At 36.0% G+C, this 16,907-nt stretch overlaps 1 protein-coding gene across 2 annotated transcripts in view; it reads left to right on the top strand.

Annotated features, from left to right (window-relative positions):
- Window positions 1-16,907, top strand: part of cacna2d2a (calcium channel, voltage-dependent, alpha 2/delta subunit 2a) — a 256,533-nt gene that overhangs the window by 199,112 nt on the left and 40,514 nt on the right. For both annotated transcript variants that reach the window (XM_055213696.2, XM_055213695.2), the window contains exons 9-11: window positions 7,001-7,051; window positions 8,407-8,506; window positions 11,693-11,854. In XM_055213696.2, coding sequence (XP_055069671.2) covers window positions 7,001-7,051; window positions 8,407-8,506; window positions 11,693-11,854 — 313 coding nt within the window. The remainder of the gene's footprint in view (window positions 1-7,000; window positions 7,052-8,406; window positions 8,507-11,692; window positions 11,855-16,907) is intronic.

The following is a 16,907-nucleotide window of genomic DNA, read 5'->3' as shown; positions in this document are numbered from 1 at the left end:
TCTTCAAATTTCATTATGTTTTTTATTGAAGTTTTATCATGGCTCCTAATGTGCTGCTCTCAACCTCCAATTATGCCCCCTGTGTTTACCCAAACTGTATTCATAAAACCTTGTATTTGTTTGATCAGACGGGGCTGAATTATTAAAACTAAAAACATGGGCAAACACGATCCTGCGCTCTGTACATTGATTTCATTAAAGCAAACAGAGAAGAGAAATGATTTATAAACACAGAACATTTTAGTCCACCCCTTATGTTTCTCACAAAGATGTAGCGAAAATTAATTTTGTTATTTCTGATTTCACATTTGCTTTTCGAGAGCACGCATGAGAGCTTTAATTAAGTGGCAGTCAATGTACCATTTTAAGGATGCAGTCCTAACAGTTTTTAACAAAAATGGCTTTTTTAATTTGGTTAAAAATTATTTCATTTTACCTTTATGCATTTGGCAGAAGCTTTTATCCAAAGCAACTTACAGTATGTGTGTTCCCTGCATTCGAAGACTGTATAAAACATGTCCATGACATCAGCCGTAGGTTTCCCACCGTCACCATCTTGGCAGCGTGTTATCACACGTTACTCCGGAAATGGTCAAATAGGTAGAATGTGGGTGGGGCTAAGGTAACTTGTTGCTGAAACCACGCCCCCACCTAGCTCGACAGTTGTGACAGCCACGGCTGTGAAGTGGCCACACCCTGAATTATGCAGAACTTCAAACGGATGAGTTACATAAATGTTTATCCCCCTCATGTTTGTCAGCAAGGGCAAAATTAGCTATGTAGACAGAAAAACACTTTTTGTACCAGGCTGTAAACATTTTTCTGCTTTTAAGTTGTGCATTTTAACATAGGGGTTTATAGGGATTGACTCCCTTTTGCAGCCTGTCTCTAGTGGCCAGTCGAATTAATTGCAATTTAAGTGACTTTGGATTCAAGACATAGATATATACACTAGATGTCGCCTTGGAGCTTTGAGCATGCACCAAAACCGCCGCCATCCTAGAACAGGGGTCATGTCATAGGAAGTATCTACGTAAAGCTGCTATCTCCGCCTGTACTTCGAATTCATGGAAGATGCCGGACTTTTGTGCTGCGTATGGATGTTAGGACTACTAGCACTATGCATTACAGTTAGAAAAAGTTAATTTTCATAAAATCAAAACTTTTATTTTTTCCTGGACTAAATGCTAAATACATGTCTGACGGTTGAAACGAACCAACAGAAAACCAAGAAAATCGCGTTCATGACGATTTTATTTCAGTCACACCACCGCCCACAATGACGCTGATGCGGGGTTCCCGTTTCAAGATGGCTACTAAGCTATACTGGCACAAAAACAATAAATAGATCTAATAAATGGCAGTACTTAAATATATATTTATTTTACTAAGTGTCACATACAATACTATATTACAGGTTAACACACTAAACTTTCACATAGCATCTTTAGGTTATAAAAACCAAAAAAAATTCAAAGATTTATTATTTTTTCCACAAAATGCAAAAGTTTTTTTTTCAAAATGCTATAAATCTATTGAATCAATATATAAATGTGCATTCATCTTTGCCATGTTATATTCATTTAGTTGACTAGTGGTATAGACGGTTTCATCGGGCGCACATGCAGTGACGCGAAGAGCGTCTGGTCCGAACTTTACTTCCGGTTTCTGTTTGTTTAATGGCTGAAACTGAACTCTTAAACAAATACCTCGTTGAAAATAACAAATGTTTTGGGATCCTATGTAATATACGTGTTGTTTATTTTGCTTGTTATATTAATAAACTACTTTAAAAGGACTTTGTTGTTATTTATTCTTCTCAGAGTTTACCGGAAGTTACGTGATGACCACGAAAGCTGCGTGTTTATGTTGTTACTGCGAATCCGTCTATTCACTGATTTATAAATAAACATTAATGGCATTAATCAAAATCCTTACTTTGTCATATTAAGAACACTGTCATTGCTGCTGTCATCCTTGGGACGTCGTCGCTGAACTTTTTTCACAGCGATCAGCTGTAAAATGTTTTGGTCCTGGACTTCGCATAAAATAATGTAAAGTTTTTCATAAGATCCCCTGGAGTCAGTGTGTTAGCATGACAGAAACTTGAGGCTGTCATGTGAGAAAAAGCAACAGCCGACATTTTTCCGTCTCCCGAGTGCCTCTCGCGTAAATTATTTGATTTTTATGGCTTACGTTTCTTTTCCGTCACCGAAAACCACCACAGGTTTATCAATGCCATCAAAGTATTATGTTGTTTTTGTTTGTTTGTTGATCACGAAGTACAAGATGAGAAAAACTAGGATTACGTGTGTATTCAACGCGCCGCCATTGTTGTTTAAAGTGCGTGGAATGGTGCAATGTGATTGGTTAAGTGGATTTAGTGCATTCTGCAGAAAAGGAGGACTGGCGTTTATTGCGTTTTCGAAAAAAGATGACAGAATAACACAGTTATTGGATTTTGCGTAAAATTAAGAATTTACTTTTTAATACCGACCTGATACAATACTGATTTTGGTGGTAACAATTTTTTTTAAAACACATTTATCGTGTTTTGGAACCGAACTCTTCAAATATTACTTTTTATATTACATCACTGAATGTTACTATTGCTGTAGACGGTACAACCTTCAATACAGCCTGAAACTAAGCTAATTTAATCCTTCTTTACTTACGAAAGTTTTACTTCCCAAGGTTTATCTGCACTTAGCATTAGGGTTAAACAGTTTTCTGCTATTTAACACAACCATGGTGTTAAGACTGGATTTGTCTCCTAAATCTGGGTCAAAGTTCATCGTATAGACTTGTAGCAATTGCCCTATGTGCGTGCGTTTTGTCCCTCGCCAGGGCTTTTCCATTTTTACAGGGCTTATCCATGCTTCACAACCCCTCCTCACGAGCCTCCGGCACCTGGCAGCACTTCCCACGTCTCCTCTTCACCCTGATTACCACGGTAGAAGAAATCCTTCACGATCGGTCTGCTCGTTCACTAGCACAAAGCGCTAACTACCTGTCTGTACGACGGCCAGTCGCCTTGCCATGCGATTTTTCAAGCCTTCAAAGACAAAGCTACCGGTCGCCTAGCGATGTCCATCAATCTCTGGGTCTGATTGTCGGGCGTAATGCGTTTTTAATTGCGAGGGGGAAAGTGAAAATGGCTTCACCAGTGTTTTCTATATGTCAGCCTCTATCAGCGTTGGACAGATGCTACGTTAGGGCATTTATTTATTTATTTGGTTGTCAGTGACAAAAAGTGCCACACATCATTCATTGTCTTCCTGCGTTCAGATTGAGCACTTTGCTAAAAATGGCTTGAACGCCTGTTTGAGACGAAGCCCCCGTCCGGCGCTCGATCTGCTAGCTCTAGCACAAAGACGCAGAGAGAGAGAGAGAGACGGACTGAATAATGTGTTTGTCAGCAGGCCGATGAGTCAGCCGAATAACAAACTCTGGTCCAGACCTGACATTGTGCTTACCTGACTTTGTGATGGGTTAGCTTAGCACAAACTCTACAGTAGTTCATTTACATCAGTGACCTCGAGGACAGGACTTTTCTTGAGGTGCACTTATGTTTAAAAAGCCATAGTCTGAAAAAGTTGCCTGAAAAGTCAATTTATGAACAACTTTTCTTCTGGGGGAAGTTATATTTGTGCCTTCTAACTATAGAGGGCAATGGAGCAGGATGGTGGTAACCCACTTTTCAGCCATCTTGATTCTTTCTTCACACTTAATTTCCCTTAAAAATGACTGAATCTATGGTAAACTAGCAATATATTGGTAACTGTTTATTATAGAGATACATAGTATATTAGATATAGTATATCTATACAGAGTATATTAGATTAATTTTTGGCACACACACACACACACACACACACACACACACATATATATAGTATATCTATACAGAGTATATTAGATTAATTTTTAACATTTTTATATATGTGTGTGTGTGTGTGTGTGTGTGTGTGTGTGTGTGTGTGTGTGTGTGTGTGTGTGTGTGTGTGTGTGTGTGTGTGTGTGTGTGTGTGTGTGTGTGTGTGTGTGTGTGTGTGTGTGTGTCACTTTGAAGTAACATTTGTGTCTTTTATCAAATTAAAGTAACATTTGTGTCTTTTATCATACTAAAATAACATTTGTGTCTCGTTTTAAAGTAACATTTGTGTCTTTTATCGTACCAAAATAACATTTGTTTCTCATTTTAAAGTAACATTTGTGTCTTACTTTAAAGTAACATTTGTGTCTTATTTTAAAGTAACATTTGTGTCTTATTTTAAAGTTACATTTGTGTCTTATTTTAAAGTAACTTTTGTGTCTTATTTTAAAGTAACATTTGTGTCTCATTTTAGAGTAAAATTTTGTGTCTTTAATTCAATTAAAGTAACATTTGTGTCTCATTTTAAAGTAACTTTTGTGTCTTATTTTAAAGTAACATTTGTGTCTTACTTTGAAGTGACATTTGTGTGTTTTATCATACTAAAATAAAATTTGTGTCTCACTTTAAAGTAACATTTGTGTTTTTTATCATATTAAAGTAACATTTGTGTCTTACTTTAAAGCAGTGCTTCTGAATTATTTTCTGTCACGCCCCCCCCCCCCCCCTAGGAAGAAGAAAACATTTCGCGCCCCAAAACTCTCCGCCGCGCCTGTAAATAGTATCATTTGTCTATAAAATGACACATCTGCAAAACATTGTATCTTTATTAACATTAAAGAAAACACAAAAATAGAAATATCGATCAACTTACAACAAAGAATAACTTTATTAACATTGTTTTTTAGTCTGTAACAAAAATGACTTAAAATGCATCAATTTGCCTGAAAAAATCCTTATTTAAAGTATAATATTTTTTGACCATTTGATACTGAGAAATTAAATTAAATATAATCAATAAATAATAATAAAAACTCAAGCGGCTTATCAGCATGATTGGGGTGTAATGTCTTTAAGTGACAGTGCAAAAAAATCACTTCCTGAAAAAGTATTTTCCCCGGGGTCTCGCACGCCCCCCCTGGTGTCGCTTCGAGCCCCCCCTGGGGGTCCCGCCCCACTATTTGAGAAGCACTGCTTTAAAGTAACATTTGTGTTTTTTATCATATTAAAGTACATTTGTGTCTCATTTTAAAGTAAAATTTTGTGTCTTTAATTCAATTAAAGTAACATTTGTGCCTCATTTTTAGTAACATTTGTGTCTTTTATCAAATTAAAGTAACATTTTTGTCTTATTTTAAAGTAACATTTGTGTCTCATTTTAAAGTAAAATTTTGTGTCTTTAATTCAATTAAAGTAACTTTTGTGTCTCATTTTAAAGTAACATTTGTGTCTCATTTTAAAGTAAAATTTTGTGTCTTTAATTCAATTAAAGTAACATTTGTGTCTTATTTTTAGTAACATTTGTGTCTCATTTTAAAGTAAATTTTGTGTCTTTAATTCAATTAAAGTAACATTTGTGTCTCATTTTTAGTAACATTTGTGTCTTTTATCAAATTAAAGTAACATTTGTGTCTTATTTTAAAGTAACATTTGTGTCTCATTTTAAAGTAAAATTTTGTGTCTTTAATTCAATTAAAGTAAGATTTGTGTCTCATTTAAAAGTAACATTTTTGTTTTTATCATACTAAAGTAACATTTGTGTCTTTTATCAAATTAAAGTAAAATGTGTGTCTTTTATCACACAGCACTTTGGCTTCAACACCTGTTGTTTTAAATGTGCTATATAAATAAATAAATAAACTTGTAACATTTGTGTCTCACTTTAAAGTAACAGTTGTGTCTCATTTTAAAGTAACATTTGTGTCTTACTTTAAAGTAACATTTGTGTTTTTTTATCATATTAAAGTACATTTGTGTCTCATTTTAAAGTAACTTTTGTTTCTTATTTTAAAATAACATTTGTGTCTAATTTTAAAGTAAAACGTTGTGTCTTTAATTCAATTAAAGTAACATTTGTGTCTCATTTTTAGTAACATTTGTGTCTTTTATCAAATTAAAGTAACATTTGTGTCTTATTTTAAAGTACCATTTGTGTCTCATTTTAAAGTAAAATGTTGTGTCTTTAATTCAATTAAAGTAACATTTGTGTCTCATTTTAAAGTAACATTTGTGTTTTTATCATACTAAAGTAACATTTGTGTCTTTTATCAAATTAAAGTAAAATGTGTGTCTTTTATCACACAGCACTTTGGCTTCAACACCTGTTGTTTTAAATGTGCTATATAAATAAATAAATAAACTTGTAACATTTGTGTCTCACTTTAAAGTAACAGTTGTGTCTCATTTTAAAGTAACATTTGTGTCTTACTTTAAAGTAACATTTGTGTTTTTTTATCATATTAAAGTACATTTGTGTCTCATTTTAAAGTAACTTTTGTTTCTTATTTTAAAATAACATTTGTGTCTAATTTTAAAGTAAAACGTTGTGTCTTTAATTCAATTAAAGTAACATTTGTGTCTCATTTTTAGTAACATTTGTGTCTTTTATCAAATTAAAGTAACATTTGTGTCTTATTTTAAAGTACCATTTGTGTCTCATTTTAAAGTAAAATGTTGTGTCTTTAATTCAATTAAAGTAACATTTGTGTCTCATTTTAAAGTAACATTTGTGTTTTTATCATACTAAAGTAACATTTGTGTCTTTTATCAAATGAAAGTAAAATGTGTCTTTTATCACACAGCACTTTGGCTTCAACACCTGTTGTTTTAAATGTGCTATATAAATAAATAAATAAACTTGTAACATTTGTGTCTCACTTTAAAGTAACATTTGTGTCTTATTTTAAAGTAACATTTGTGTCTTTTATCAAATTTAAGAACATTTGTGTCTCATAGTAAAATGTCTTTTATCATATTAAATTATTTATGTGTCACACATAGCATTTGTCTTGATAAACGCCCCTTACCCACAGTCTTTCATTTTCTTGCTTTATTTTAGTATTGTAAATCAGTTCAAATATACCCACTGACCAGTTTCTGTCTTGTGTGTTGTTTTGTGTCTTGTAGGTATATTCAGGGTGCTTCGTCTCCAAAGGACATGGTCATTATTGTGGATGTGTAAGTAATCTCACAAACACACTCTTCATCTCCGTCTATTGTCTTATATGCACAGATGTTAACACACATTGTCATCTTTGTTGATAAAAACTGTCATACAAGTTAAAAGCAGTGTGGAACTCTACTGCCACCTGTTGATTGAGATGAACATTGCGGCAGTGATCTCAAATCACGTACCTTCACATTTTACATCAAAATGCTGCCTGAAATATAACTCGGAGGTTATATGCAATGAAAAATGACATTCCTGTTGCCGCTATCTGTGCTGCAGGCGTAGAATTTAAAATGTCCTGCATCTCAGTCACGACTGATCTTATCTGACCTCTAAAATATATTACCTACAAAACAATTTTGCATCACAAATAACACATTTCAAATGAGGCTATAGATGCAGTTACGGTATATGTGTTTTAGCCAGTTTCGAGAGATTTTAGATGCATCGTTTTAGGTGTAAGAAAATACACTGTTGTTTTTGTTTCAAAAAGTCATTTTGTGAATCATCGAGATATAATGTTTTCCCTTTCAAGCCTCTATGAACTCGAGTGTTGAATTTTTCCATGCACGTCATTTATAATCGTTTGTAACGCTGTTGTCTAGTTTAGCAAATAGGTGATTGCCTCAATCATACAGTCATTATGTGCATACGCATCAAGAGATGCATTAATATTCTTGAGTAAACCTCTCAAGGAAAACTGCTTAATGGAAGTTAATTGTTGCTAGTTGGCAATCAGCCATAACCTTAAATAGATATGGATGTATAATAAAAAATCGAGCAATCGCAGCTGTCGTTTTGCCAAAGCAATCTCACACCGATCAAAAGCCCCGTCATGCTGAGCGTTTCTGACAATCGTACACTAATCTTATTGTATCTACTGGAAAAAATTGACAATGGTTCTGTCAGAACGTTTTTTTTTTCTTAAAATGCTGTTTCAATGTGCTTGCCATTATTAAACCTTCTAACTCTGGAAGGCAAATTACACATGAACTCCAGCTCTCTGATTGCCTTTTCAATAGCTGCTCTATGCTATTAATAAGTCCAATTTGCAGCATGAGATTCAAATGTACTTTGTTTTTCGAGATTGACTGTCTCGCCGCTGTCTCTATAGATGGTGGTTTTTAACACGCCACCTAGAATTTACTTTTGATGGATGTGGTGTAGAAGACAGATGCTTAGCAACAGGTTCTGCTTGGCAACGGCAGTTTCGGTACATGTTGCCAGACGCTGGCATTTTGTGACAAATGGTTTTTGAAGTAAATTAATAAATGTGTATACTTGGTAAAATAAAGTATGAAGTTTAGTTAAAATGAATTTAGGTTTAGGGTGAATTTGATGAAGAACATGTTTTTGTTTGTAGGAGTGGCAGTGTTAGTGGTTTGACCCTGAAGCTGATGAAAACCTCTGTCATTGAGATGTTGGACACATTATCGGATGATGACTATGTAAATGTGGCTCGGGTAGGTAACACATACACACTGAGTCCAGACAGACTTTATAAGTTATCCCTGTGCTTTTAAAGTCCCCATGAAATCAAAACTGACAATTCTTATTTTTAAAGGAATATTGCAGTGTGTTATTAACAATTTATACGTGTGGGTCATTATTATTTTATTTTATTCATGTGCCTTTATAAACTTAATTTGAAAATGTTCTTGCGCCCTCGTTCGTTCTCTGATGACATCAGCTAGACGACTTGGGTGGAGCATGCGTTAACCCCACCCCTTCAACTGTTAGTCTGCTGCTAAAAGCTGCTGCACAAGCCACGCCCCCTATATTCCTTGTGTGATTTCCATTTTTCTTAGAAATATGTCACAATATGGAAGTAAAGTCAATCGTGACTTCCTGTTCTCTCAGACTTAAACTTTAAGGACGTTAAAGGAAAACACCACCGTTTTCCAATATTTTACTATGTTCCTATTTCAACAAATTAATACATACCTATCTTTATTCAATGCATGCACTTAATCTTTGTACAGCGCGTCGTGAATGTGTTAGCATTTAGCCTAGCCCCATTCATTCCCTAGGATCCAAACAGGGATGGGTTTAGAAGCCACCAAACACTTCCATGTTTTCCCTATTTAAAGACTGGTGGCACAAAATAAAACTTTTGTTTGGAGCCATAGGAATGAATGGGGCTGGGCTAAATGCTGACACATTCACGGAGCCCTGTACAAAGATTAAAAGTGCACGCATTTAAAAAAGATAGGTATGTATTAATTCATCTAAGTTAAGGTAAAATATTGAAAATTTTTTGTTTTCCTTTAATATTACTTTTCCCGTCTAAAGAAATAAACAAGTCGTGTTTGTGACTATTTGCAATATCCTGGATATACACTTTTTTATATATATTTATAGACATTTAACCTAAAATGTGATTGTTTATAGCCAGCTTATGTTTTTTGTCAACTACCCAATAGAAGTCATGCTGAAGAGAGGTTATTATAAATTATACCACGGGTCTGTTGAATGCTGCATTCTGATTGGCTGAGAAATGTTCTATGGGTGTTGATTATTTTTCTGTAAACCGCACACGTAATTTTTCAAATGTCTTAAAAATAGGCACCAGAGCAATGTTTGTGGTAACCGTGGTATAAGCGGAATAATTGACTCCGGTCCTTTGAATTATTTGAAAATAACCGCTTCGCGTCGTGCCGCATTACCACCTTGGTGTGCATTATTTTCTTATAATTCAATGGCCCGTCGTCAATTATTCCTTACCTAAATACTTTAATGCTTATTAATGAAAATGCAAACTATCAGCCCTGCTGTTTACTTAGTTAAGCTATTACTCACAGTGAATGCTTTTCAAAAGGATGTACCAGTAATTTTCAATCATGTGAAAAGTCTTTATGAAAGTGTAAATGAAAAATAATGTAATTGACATGTACACAATCGCAAAGTGTGTATGCATGTATAGACAGACACACACACCTAATGAAACATTGGAGTTTTGAAGGCTCGCAGCAGTAATCCAGGCTGATCCGTGGCTCTTAGTGTGTGTTTCCTAATCCCGTCTCGGTTAACACAAAACGAGCATCATAATCTGAGCCGAAACACGGAGCCTGTGAAGAAAAGCAGTCTCACACCAAATTAGGTTTAGTGTGCCTTTACTTGTGTTTGCATTCAGATACATTCAATATGATATCCAAATGCACCCTGTTTACTTTCTTAATATGTGCTCCTGGTCTGATGTGCATGATATATCACAGCATGTTTGAAAAAAATCTTTGCAAACTTAAAATGTAACAATTCCAGGCAACCCACCTTTCCTAGATGTTCCAGGAGCCTTCCGCATATTGATGTTGGCTTCCTGATGCTTGCAAAAATGGTGTAAAATATGAGAATGTTTTAAAAAAATGTATTACATTTTAAGTACTTTACATTATACCGATGTTTAACAACGGTCAAAAATAATTAGTACCTAGGTGTCATTCCATACCTAGGTGCCGCATGGATGACATATTTTTGTAGGCCAACCCGGAAGCCCATAAATTTTTCCCATACACTTTTGTATTATCGCAAAAAATACGCTCTTTGTTTAACAAATGTTTAAAGGGATACTTCACCAATTTAGCATTCAGCTTTGTATCTGTAGAAACCCGGCAGTATTACTGAATGACCATGTTTCCCTCCATCATTTCCCCCTGTGAGGAGAGATATCTGCATTTTGGTTCTGCAAAAAAGTCCTCCGATGATGCAAAAATCGTCATATTACATCATCGGAGGACTTTTTTGCAGAACCAAAATGCAGATATCTCTCCTCTCAGGGGGAAATGAGGGAGGGAAACATGGTCATTCAGTAATACTGCCGGGTTTCTACAGATACAAAGCTGAATGCTAAATCGGTGAAGTATCTCTTTAAGACACTTACACATTTGGCCAACAAGATAATCTTCACAGATAAAAACAACTTTAATGAATTTTAAAGTGTAAATGCATTTACTAGAAATACAAGAAGGCAAATTTTTATTTTGAAATTCATAAAAGTTGTTTTCATCTTATTTTTTGCGATAATCCAAAAGTCTATGCGAACAATAAATGGGCTTTTTTGCTAGGGAACGAGTGTCCTGCTAACTTCCGGGTTAGCATACAAAAATACGTCAATCCCTGCGGCACTCTATAGCATCACCTCAAGAGCTTTCCTATTAAAGCCATAATATAACGACATTTTATTATAATGTATTAATTATAATATTTGTTTATTCTGGGGGGCAGTGAGAATACCCATCTGAAATGAGTTTGTGCATTATGGGATGTCTGCAATCGTCTGCATCGTGCCAGCGGGTTTTACACAGTAAGACGATGTTAGTTTTTTCGCCAGACGCTGTACAAATCTAATTTGAGAGCCTCTACACTTGATTAGGGCTCTCAGATCGATTTGAAATAAATTTCAAGTTTCATACAAGTTGATCAAGTCTGCGAAAGGAGCAAATTATCAGTGGCGAAAAACATCAATTGGTTGTAAGTGACTCCATTAGTGTGTGTTAACAGTAGAAATTATGCTGTGAGATTTAATGGATATGAATAATGAAATGTTGAAAAGTTTCGCAATCCAATTTTAATAGACTTTGCAAATCAGCCCTTCTGTCTGTCTGTCTGTCTGTCTCTCTCTCACTCTGTCTCTCTCTCTCTCTCTTTTTCAGTTTAATGAGAAAGCGTCTGCTGTGGTCCCGTGCTTTACCACGCTGGTCCAGGCCAACATAAAAAACAAGAAGATTTTTAAAGAGGCTGTGATGAACATGCAGGCCAAAGGCACGACAGACTACAAGACAGGCTTTCAGTTTGCCTTTAACCAGCTGTTGAATGTAAGACTCTTACACACACATACAGTATGTCTTAATATGTGACCCTGGACCACTAAACCAGTCATAAATGTCTTTTTTTTAAATTGAGACTTAAACATCATCTGAAAGCTGAATTAATAAGTTTTCTATTGATGTACGGTTTGTAGGTTATGACGATATTTGATACAACTATTTGAAAATCTGAGGGTACAAAAAATATCTAAAAATTGAGAAAATAGCCATTAAAGTTGTCCAAATAAAGTCCTGGGCACCACATATTACTAATGATGAATAATTTTATTAATATATTTACAGGAGGAAATGTACATAATATCTTCATGGAATATGGTCTTTATTTCCTAATGATTTTGGCATAAAAAAATTATATTTTTGTATTGTTGCTATTGCTAAATAATAGGACTGGTTTTGTGGTCCAAGGTCACATTAATATATTGACTGAGTAAAAGGTGAATTATACATGGACCGCTAGGCAAGGCATTTATACTCGCTCGCTGTTGCACTATTTTTTTAAATGATCTGGGTGTGGTGTACAATCGAGTAATTGAGTCCAAAACCAACACACCGGTAGAAGATAGAAGTTGTTTATTGGAACAACAATCTCTTAAATATGTCGTTATTAAAGGGACACTCCACTTTTTTGAAAATATGCTCATTTTCCAGCTCCCCTAGAGTTAAACATTTGATTTTTACCGTTTTGGAATCCATTCAGCTGATCTCCGGGTCTGGCGCTAGCACTTCTAGCATAGCTTAGCATAATCCATTGAATCTGGTTAAACCATTAGCATCACGCTCAAAAAAAAGAGTTTTTATATTTTTCCTATTTAAAACTTGACTCTTCTGTAGTTACATTGTGTACTAAGAACGACTGAAAATTAAAAGTTGCGATTTTCTAGGCAGAAATAGCTAGGGACTATACTTTCATTCTGGTGTAATAATGAAGGACTTTGCTGCCGTAACATGGCTGCAGCAGGTGCAATGATATTACGCAGTGCCCGAAAATAGTCCCCAGCTATTGAAAGTTACCAAGGGGACTATTTTTGGGCGCTGCGTAATATCATTGCGTCAAGTTTTAAATAGGAAAAATATTGAAACTCTTTGGTCATTTTTGACCGTGATGCTAATGGTCTAATCAGATTCAATGGATTGTGCTAAGCTATGCTAAAAGTGATACCACCAGACCCGGAGATCAGCTGAATGGATTTCAAAACGGTAAAACCCAAAGTTTAACTCTATTTTCAAAAAAGTGGAGTGTCCCTTTAAACATTATCAGTGGATTATCATTTTTATTAAACAAATAATACCGAAATCTTAAGGTTAAATTTTATTCCTCATTCTGAATTGAATGTAAAATAATTCTTGTTTTAATTAGTAAACTTTGCATACTTTACTTTAAAAGTGTCAGATAACGAGTCTATGCAATGTTTGGTATGTTTGATCAAAGAGATTTAGCCAGTATCGCCTTGAGCTCGTTTTTGGATGCGGAGCCGCGTGCGCAATTACAAAAAGTGCACGCGAAATAAAGTATTACGCACTCAACATTTAAGTATAAGCAAGCCATAAGGTCATGTCAAAGATTAAAATCAATGTGAAATCTATGAATGAAATCAAACTTTGATGCTCCTTACCCAATTGTTAGATTATGAGACTTTAACTTGATTTCACAGAATGGGTCACATATAACACATAGTTTAAATTATCATTAAGCAAAATTTACATATGAGTTAAGTTTCTAAATAAAAGCAATAACACCCATTCAATGAGAATGATTTTAACATTTTATCTCGTCAAACCTGAGAACAGTTCATTGTTCAGATCTTTTTTAAAGCTCAAATAAAATGCATGTAAGATTACTGGACTTTTGTCTCTGAGAAACTGGGAACACTTGTCATTTTATAGAGATCTCATTAGTGAATTGTCTTGAGATCTAGTAGTTTCTGAAGTTTGTGTTTAATGATTTGTCAGGCACCGTAATAAATACGACCACAGAAAAGTGTGGGTGCTGATGGTGCGCATAACAGCGTGAGAGAAAACCCCAGCGTTTGTTGATGCCCACATGTGCGAGTTTATCACGTATAGCGTGTTTGGGTCGACTGCTGCTCTAACAGACCCTGATGTTGTGATTGATGACAAACTCGGTGACATCATGATAAATTTATATTCTCTTCCGACCAAAGAGAATATTTTCATTCCTTTACTCTCCTCCTCAGCTGTCGTTTTAATCGCTAGCGCTGAGCCATTTTAATTTCTGCTCGCCGACTCCTGATAGGACGAGAAGAAAGCGCTGTAAATTTGTAATTGAGAGAGTATTATTTATCTTTATTAGAATCTTGTCAGGGTGATGTGGCGTAGGCCGAATGTCATTGACAGCTGTGATTGGACGGGTGAGAGAGACGGAGGACTTTTGGGTAACTCATCAGTAATAGAACAATCTGCCACAGCTGCGCACCAAAGCAGACGTATGATTAGAAGGGCAGACGTGCCTGCGCACACTGCGCATACACACGGATACAGAAAGAGGCACTAATACGCTCATGGTTATAGCCAAGGTCAATTAAGTAGTGAAATACTGTTTGACTTCACGTGGCTGTGCAGACCGATCAGCTTATGACATTAAAGTTACAGTAGGATGGTCGCATGTAAAAGTATGTGTAATGCAGTAGTAACGTCTAGCAAGTCACTTCGTTTTTTTTCTTCTACACTGTGGGCTTACGTTATAATATAATGGTTATAAAACGTTATTTCAATACGTCATCCATGAATATGATTAGTGTGTCCCATCAGACCGATCCTATCAACAGTAAAGGTGAAGACTATAATGCTGTGTTCACACCAGCTGCGTTAAAGGCGTCAAGCGCTAGTGATTTCAATGTCAATGTGAAGATGCGTTGATGCGCGTCTGGAGGTCTAGTTTGCCCGAATTGCGTGAATTTAGCGTTGCCGTGGGAAACGCGCGAGTTGAAAAATTTTAACTTTGGCATAAAAACATGCCGCGTTAACCAATCAGGAGCTTGCTCTAGTAGTGACGTGATTACAGGAAGCAAGAGGATTCGCAGAAGCCCCTCCCATGACGCAAATTTTCGCGTGAATTTCTCAAAGACTAGAAATTCATGCGCGAAGGCGCGAAACTCAAAATGTTCAAGCGGCAAACTAGACGTACTACATGCAGATTTGATGCCTGAAACGCGGCTGGTGTGAACCCACAGTAACTCCCATCATTCCTCGCTCTTTAAAGCCCCACTGTGTAGGATCTACTCCCATCTAGCAGTAAAACTCTATATGACAACCAACTGATTATTAGTTTCTAGCCCCCCCCCCCCCATTCGGAACGCGTTTTAACTAGTACGGTGGCCCTGTCATGCCAAGGTTAACATGGCTTCCAGTAGCTAAAGCAAAAGCATTGAAAAAAAATGAACAATTTGCATTGTCCTTTGCCTGTGATCCGTCAAAGCACACAGATTTATGTTAAACATGTAAAAAGTCTGATTGTCATGATATGTCCGCTTGAAATCACATACAAAAAGCAACCATAAACGTAGCTTAGACACTCCTTTTTCATCCACGCGAGGAAAAATATCACAGGGGATGTTACACTTGGATGTGTTTTCGTCGATCAGATCACAAGTGGACGAGAGAGAGACATTACGTTTACACTTGGTGTTTAAATCCGTCTCTTTTTGTCCATTTTCGACCGCTTCTCTTCAGATTACTGAGCTGGAGTAATGACAGGTTTAAATGGACACGAAACTAATATGTCAGAGTCCAATGCTTATGTTTTAAGTAAACGTTACATGTCCGTGTATATGTAAGAGCTTTCTCTGATATTGGTGAAATAAGATCGCACAACTTTCACACGCTTGTAAAATGAAACGAAAGACGCGCAGATCAGCGGTGTTTTATCAGTGAAAGGCTAAAAATAGCGCTGTCACCGTGTGTTTGTGCTACGTTAGAGGTCAGAAAAGATGAAAAACATTTATCTCAGATTACATAAATGGGCGGAGAGACGGCGTGTGGCTGTTCGAACCACATGCGTGTTTACACTAACTGCATACCCATGCTATAGTTAGCCAAGGAACTATAAAACTTCAAGTTTACAACATAGACTGTATAGATGTAAACGAATATGCTGAATTACCTGTGGTGAAAATATAAAGTAGCAACTTCATTGTCCATTTAGGCTCATCTTGGAAAACTAACTCCAATATGACTTTGGTCTTGATGTTTTTCCCGTCCCGTTGTCGTTTAAAATCCCCGTTTCGCTTCCTTGGCGACTTGTTTTAATGTCCTCGAGAATATGTCTTCAACAGGCTTTCAAATCAAAGCATTAGATCGCAGGTTTATCACGGCGTGCGGCCGAAGGATTCAGTCTATGCAGGTCGCAGGCTGCATACGTCATCAAGCCTGGTTTATTTAAATTAACTGAGCATTACATTCGCAAGTCATAAGCATATTACATCAATTTACAATTAACTAAGAATAATTGTCAGCTTTATAATTGTTAATATTCTGAAATAAGTCTGTCTTGATGACGTATACCGCCTACACATGCAACCTCCGTAGGCTTCAGCTCGCGGCCAGCTTGAGTGTAGTCTGAAAGCGCGAAAGGCGGAGCTTGAATTTCAGGAATGTCCCTCGTCGGCGAATGTATTTCAAAGATGGAGGCACAACATGGATTCAGCCAGAGAGCGACTCGATCGTATGTATTTTAAATAGCAGATTCTACACTTACGAGAATACTTTGATTAGTGGGGTGGGCGTAATTACACATGAATGAGCACATACTTTTGAAAGAAAACATGGGTTTTTGCTAAGAATTAACCAAAAATAGTACACAGTGGAGCTTTAACAGCATCAAGCTGCATCCACTGTTGTTGTTTAGTGACTTCTAGTGGTGGAAATTACATATTGTGCCTTTAATAAGAAAAGTGTGTGTCAAGTGTTTTGGATAACTTTAAAGGGGACAGAGAATGAAAACCCATTTTTACCTTGTCTTTGTTGAATAATGGTAGTCTACCCACATTCACAAACATACAAAAAGTGCTAAACATCTCAGTCT

The sequence above is a fragment of the Misgurnus anguillicaudatus genome, chromosome 8 (assembly GCF_027580225.2).
Source record: "Misgurnus anguillicaudatus chromosome 8, ASM2758022v2, whole genome shotgun sequence".
Lineage (NCBI taxonomy): Eukaryota > Metazoa > Chordata > Actinopteri > Cypriniformes > Cobitidae > Misgurnus > Misgurnus anguillicaudatus.
This window is presented reverse-complemented; position numbering and strand designations above follow the sequence as displayed.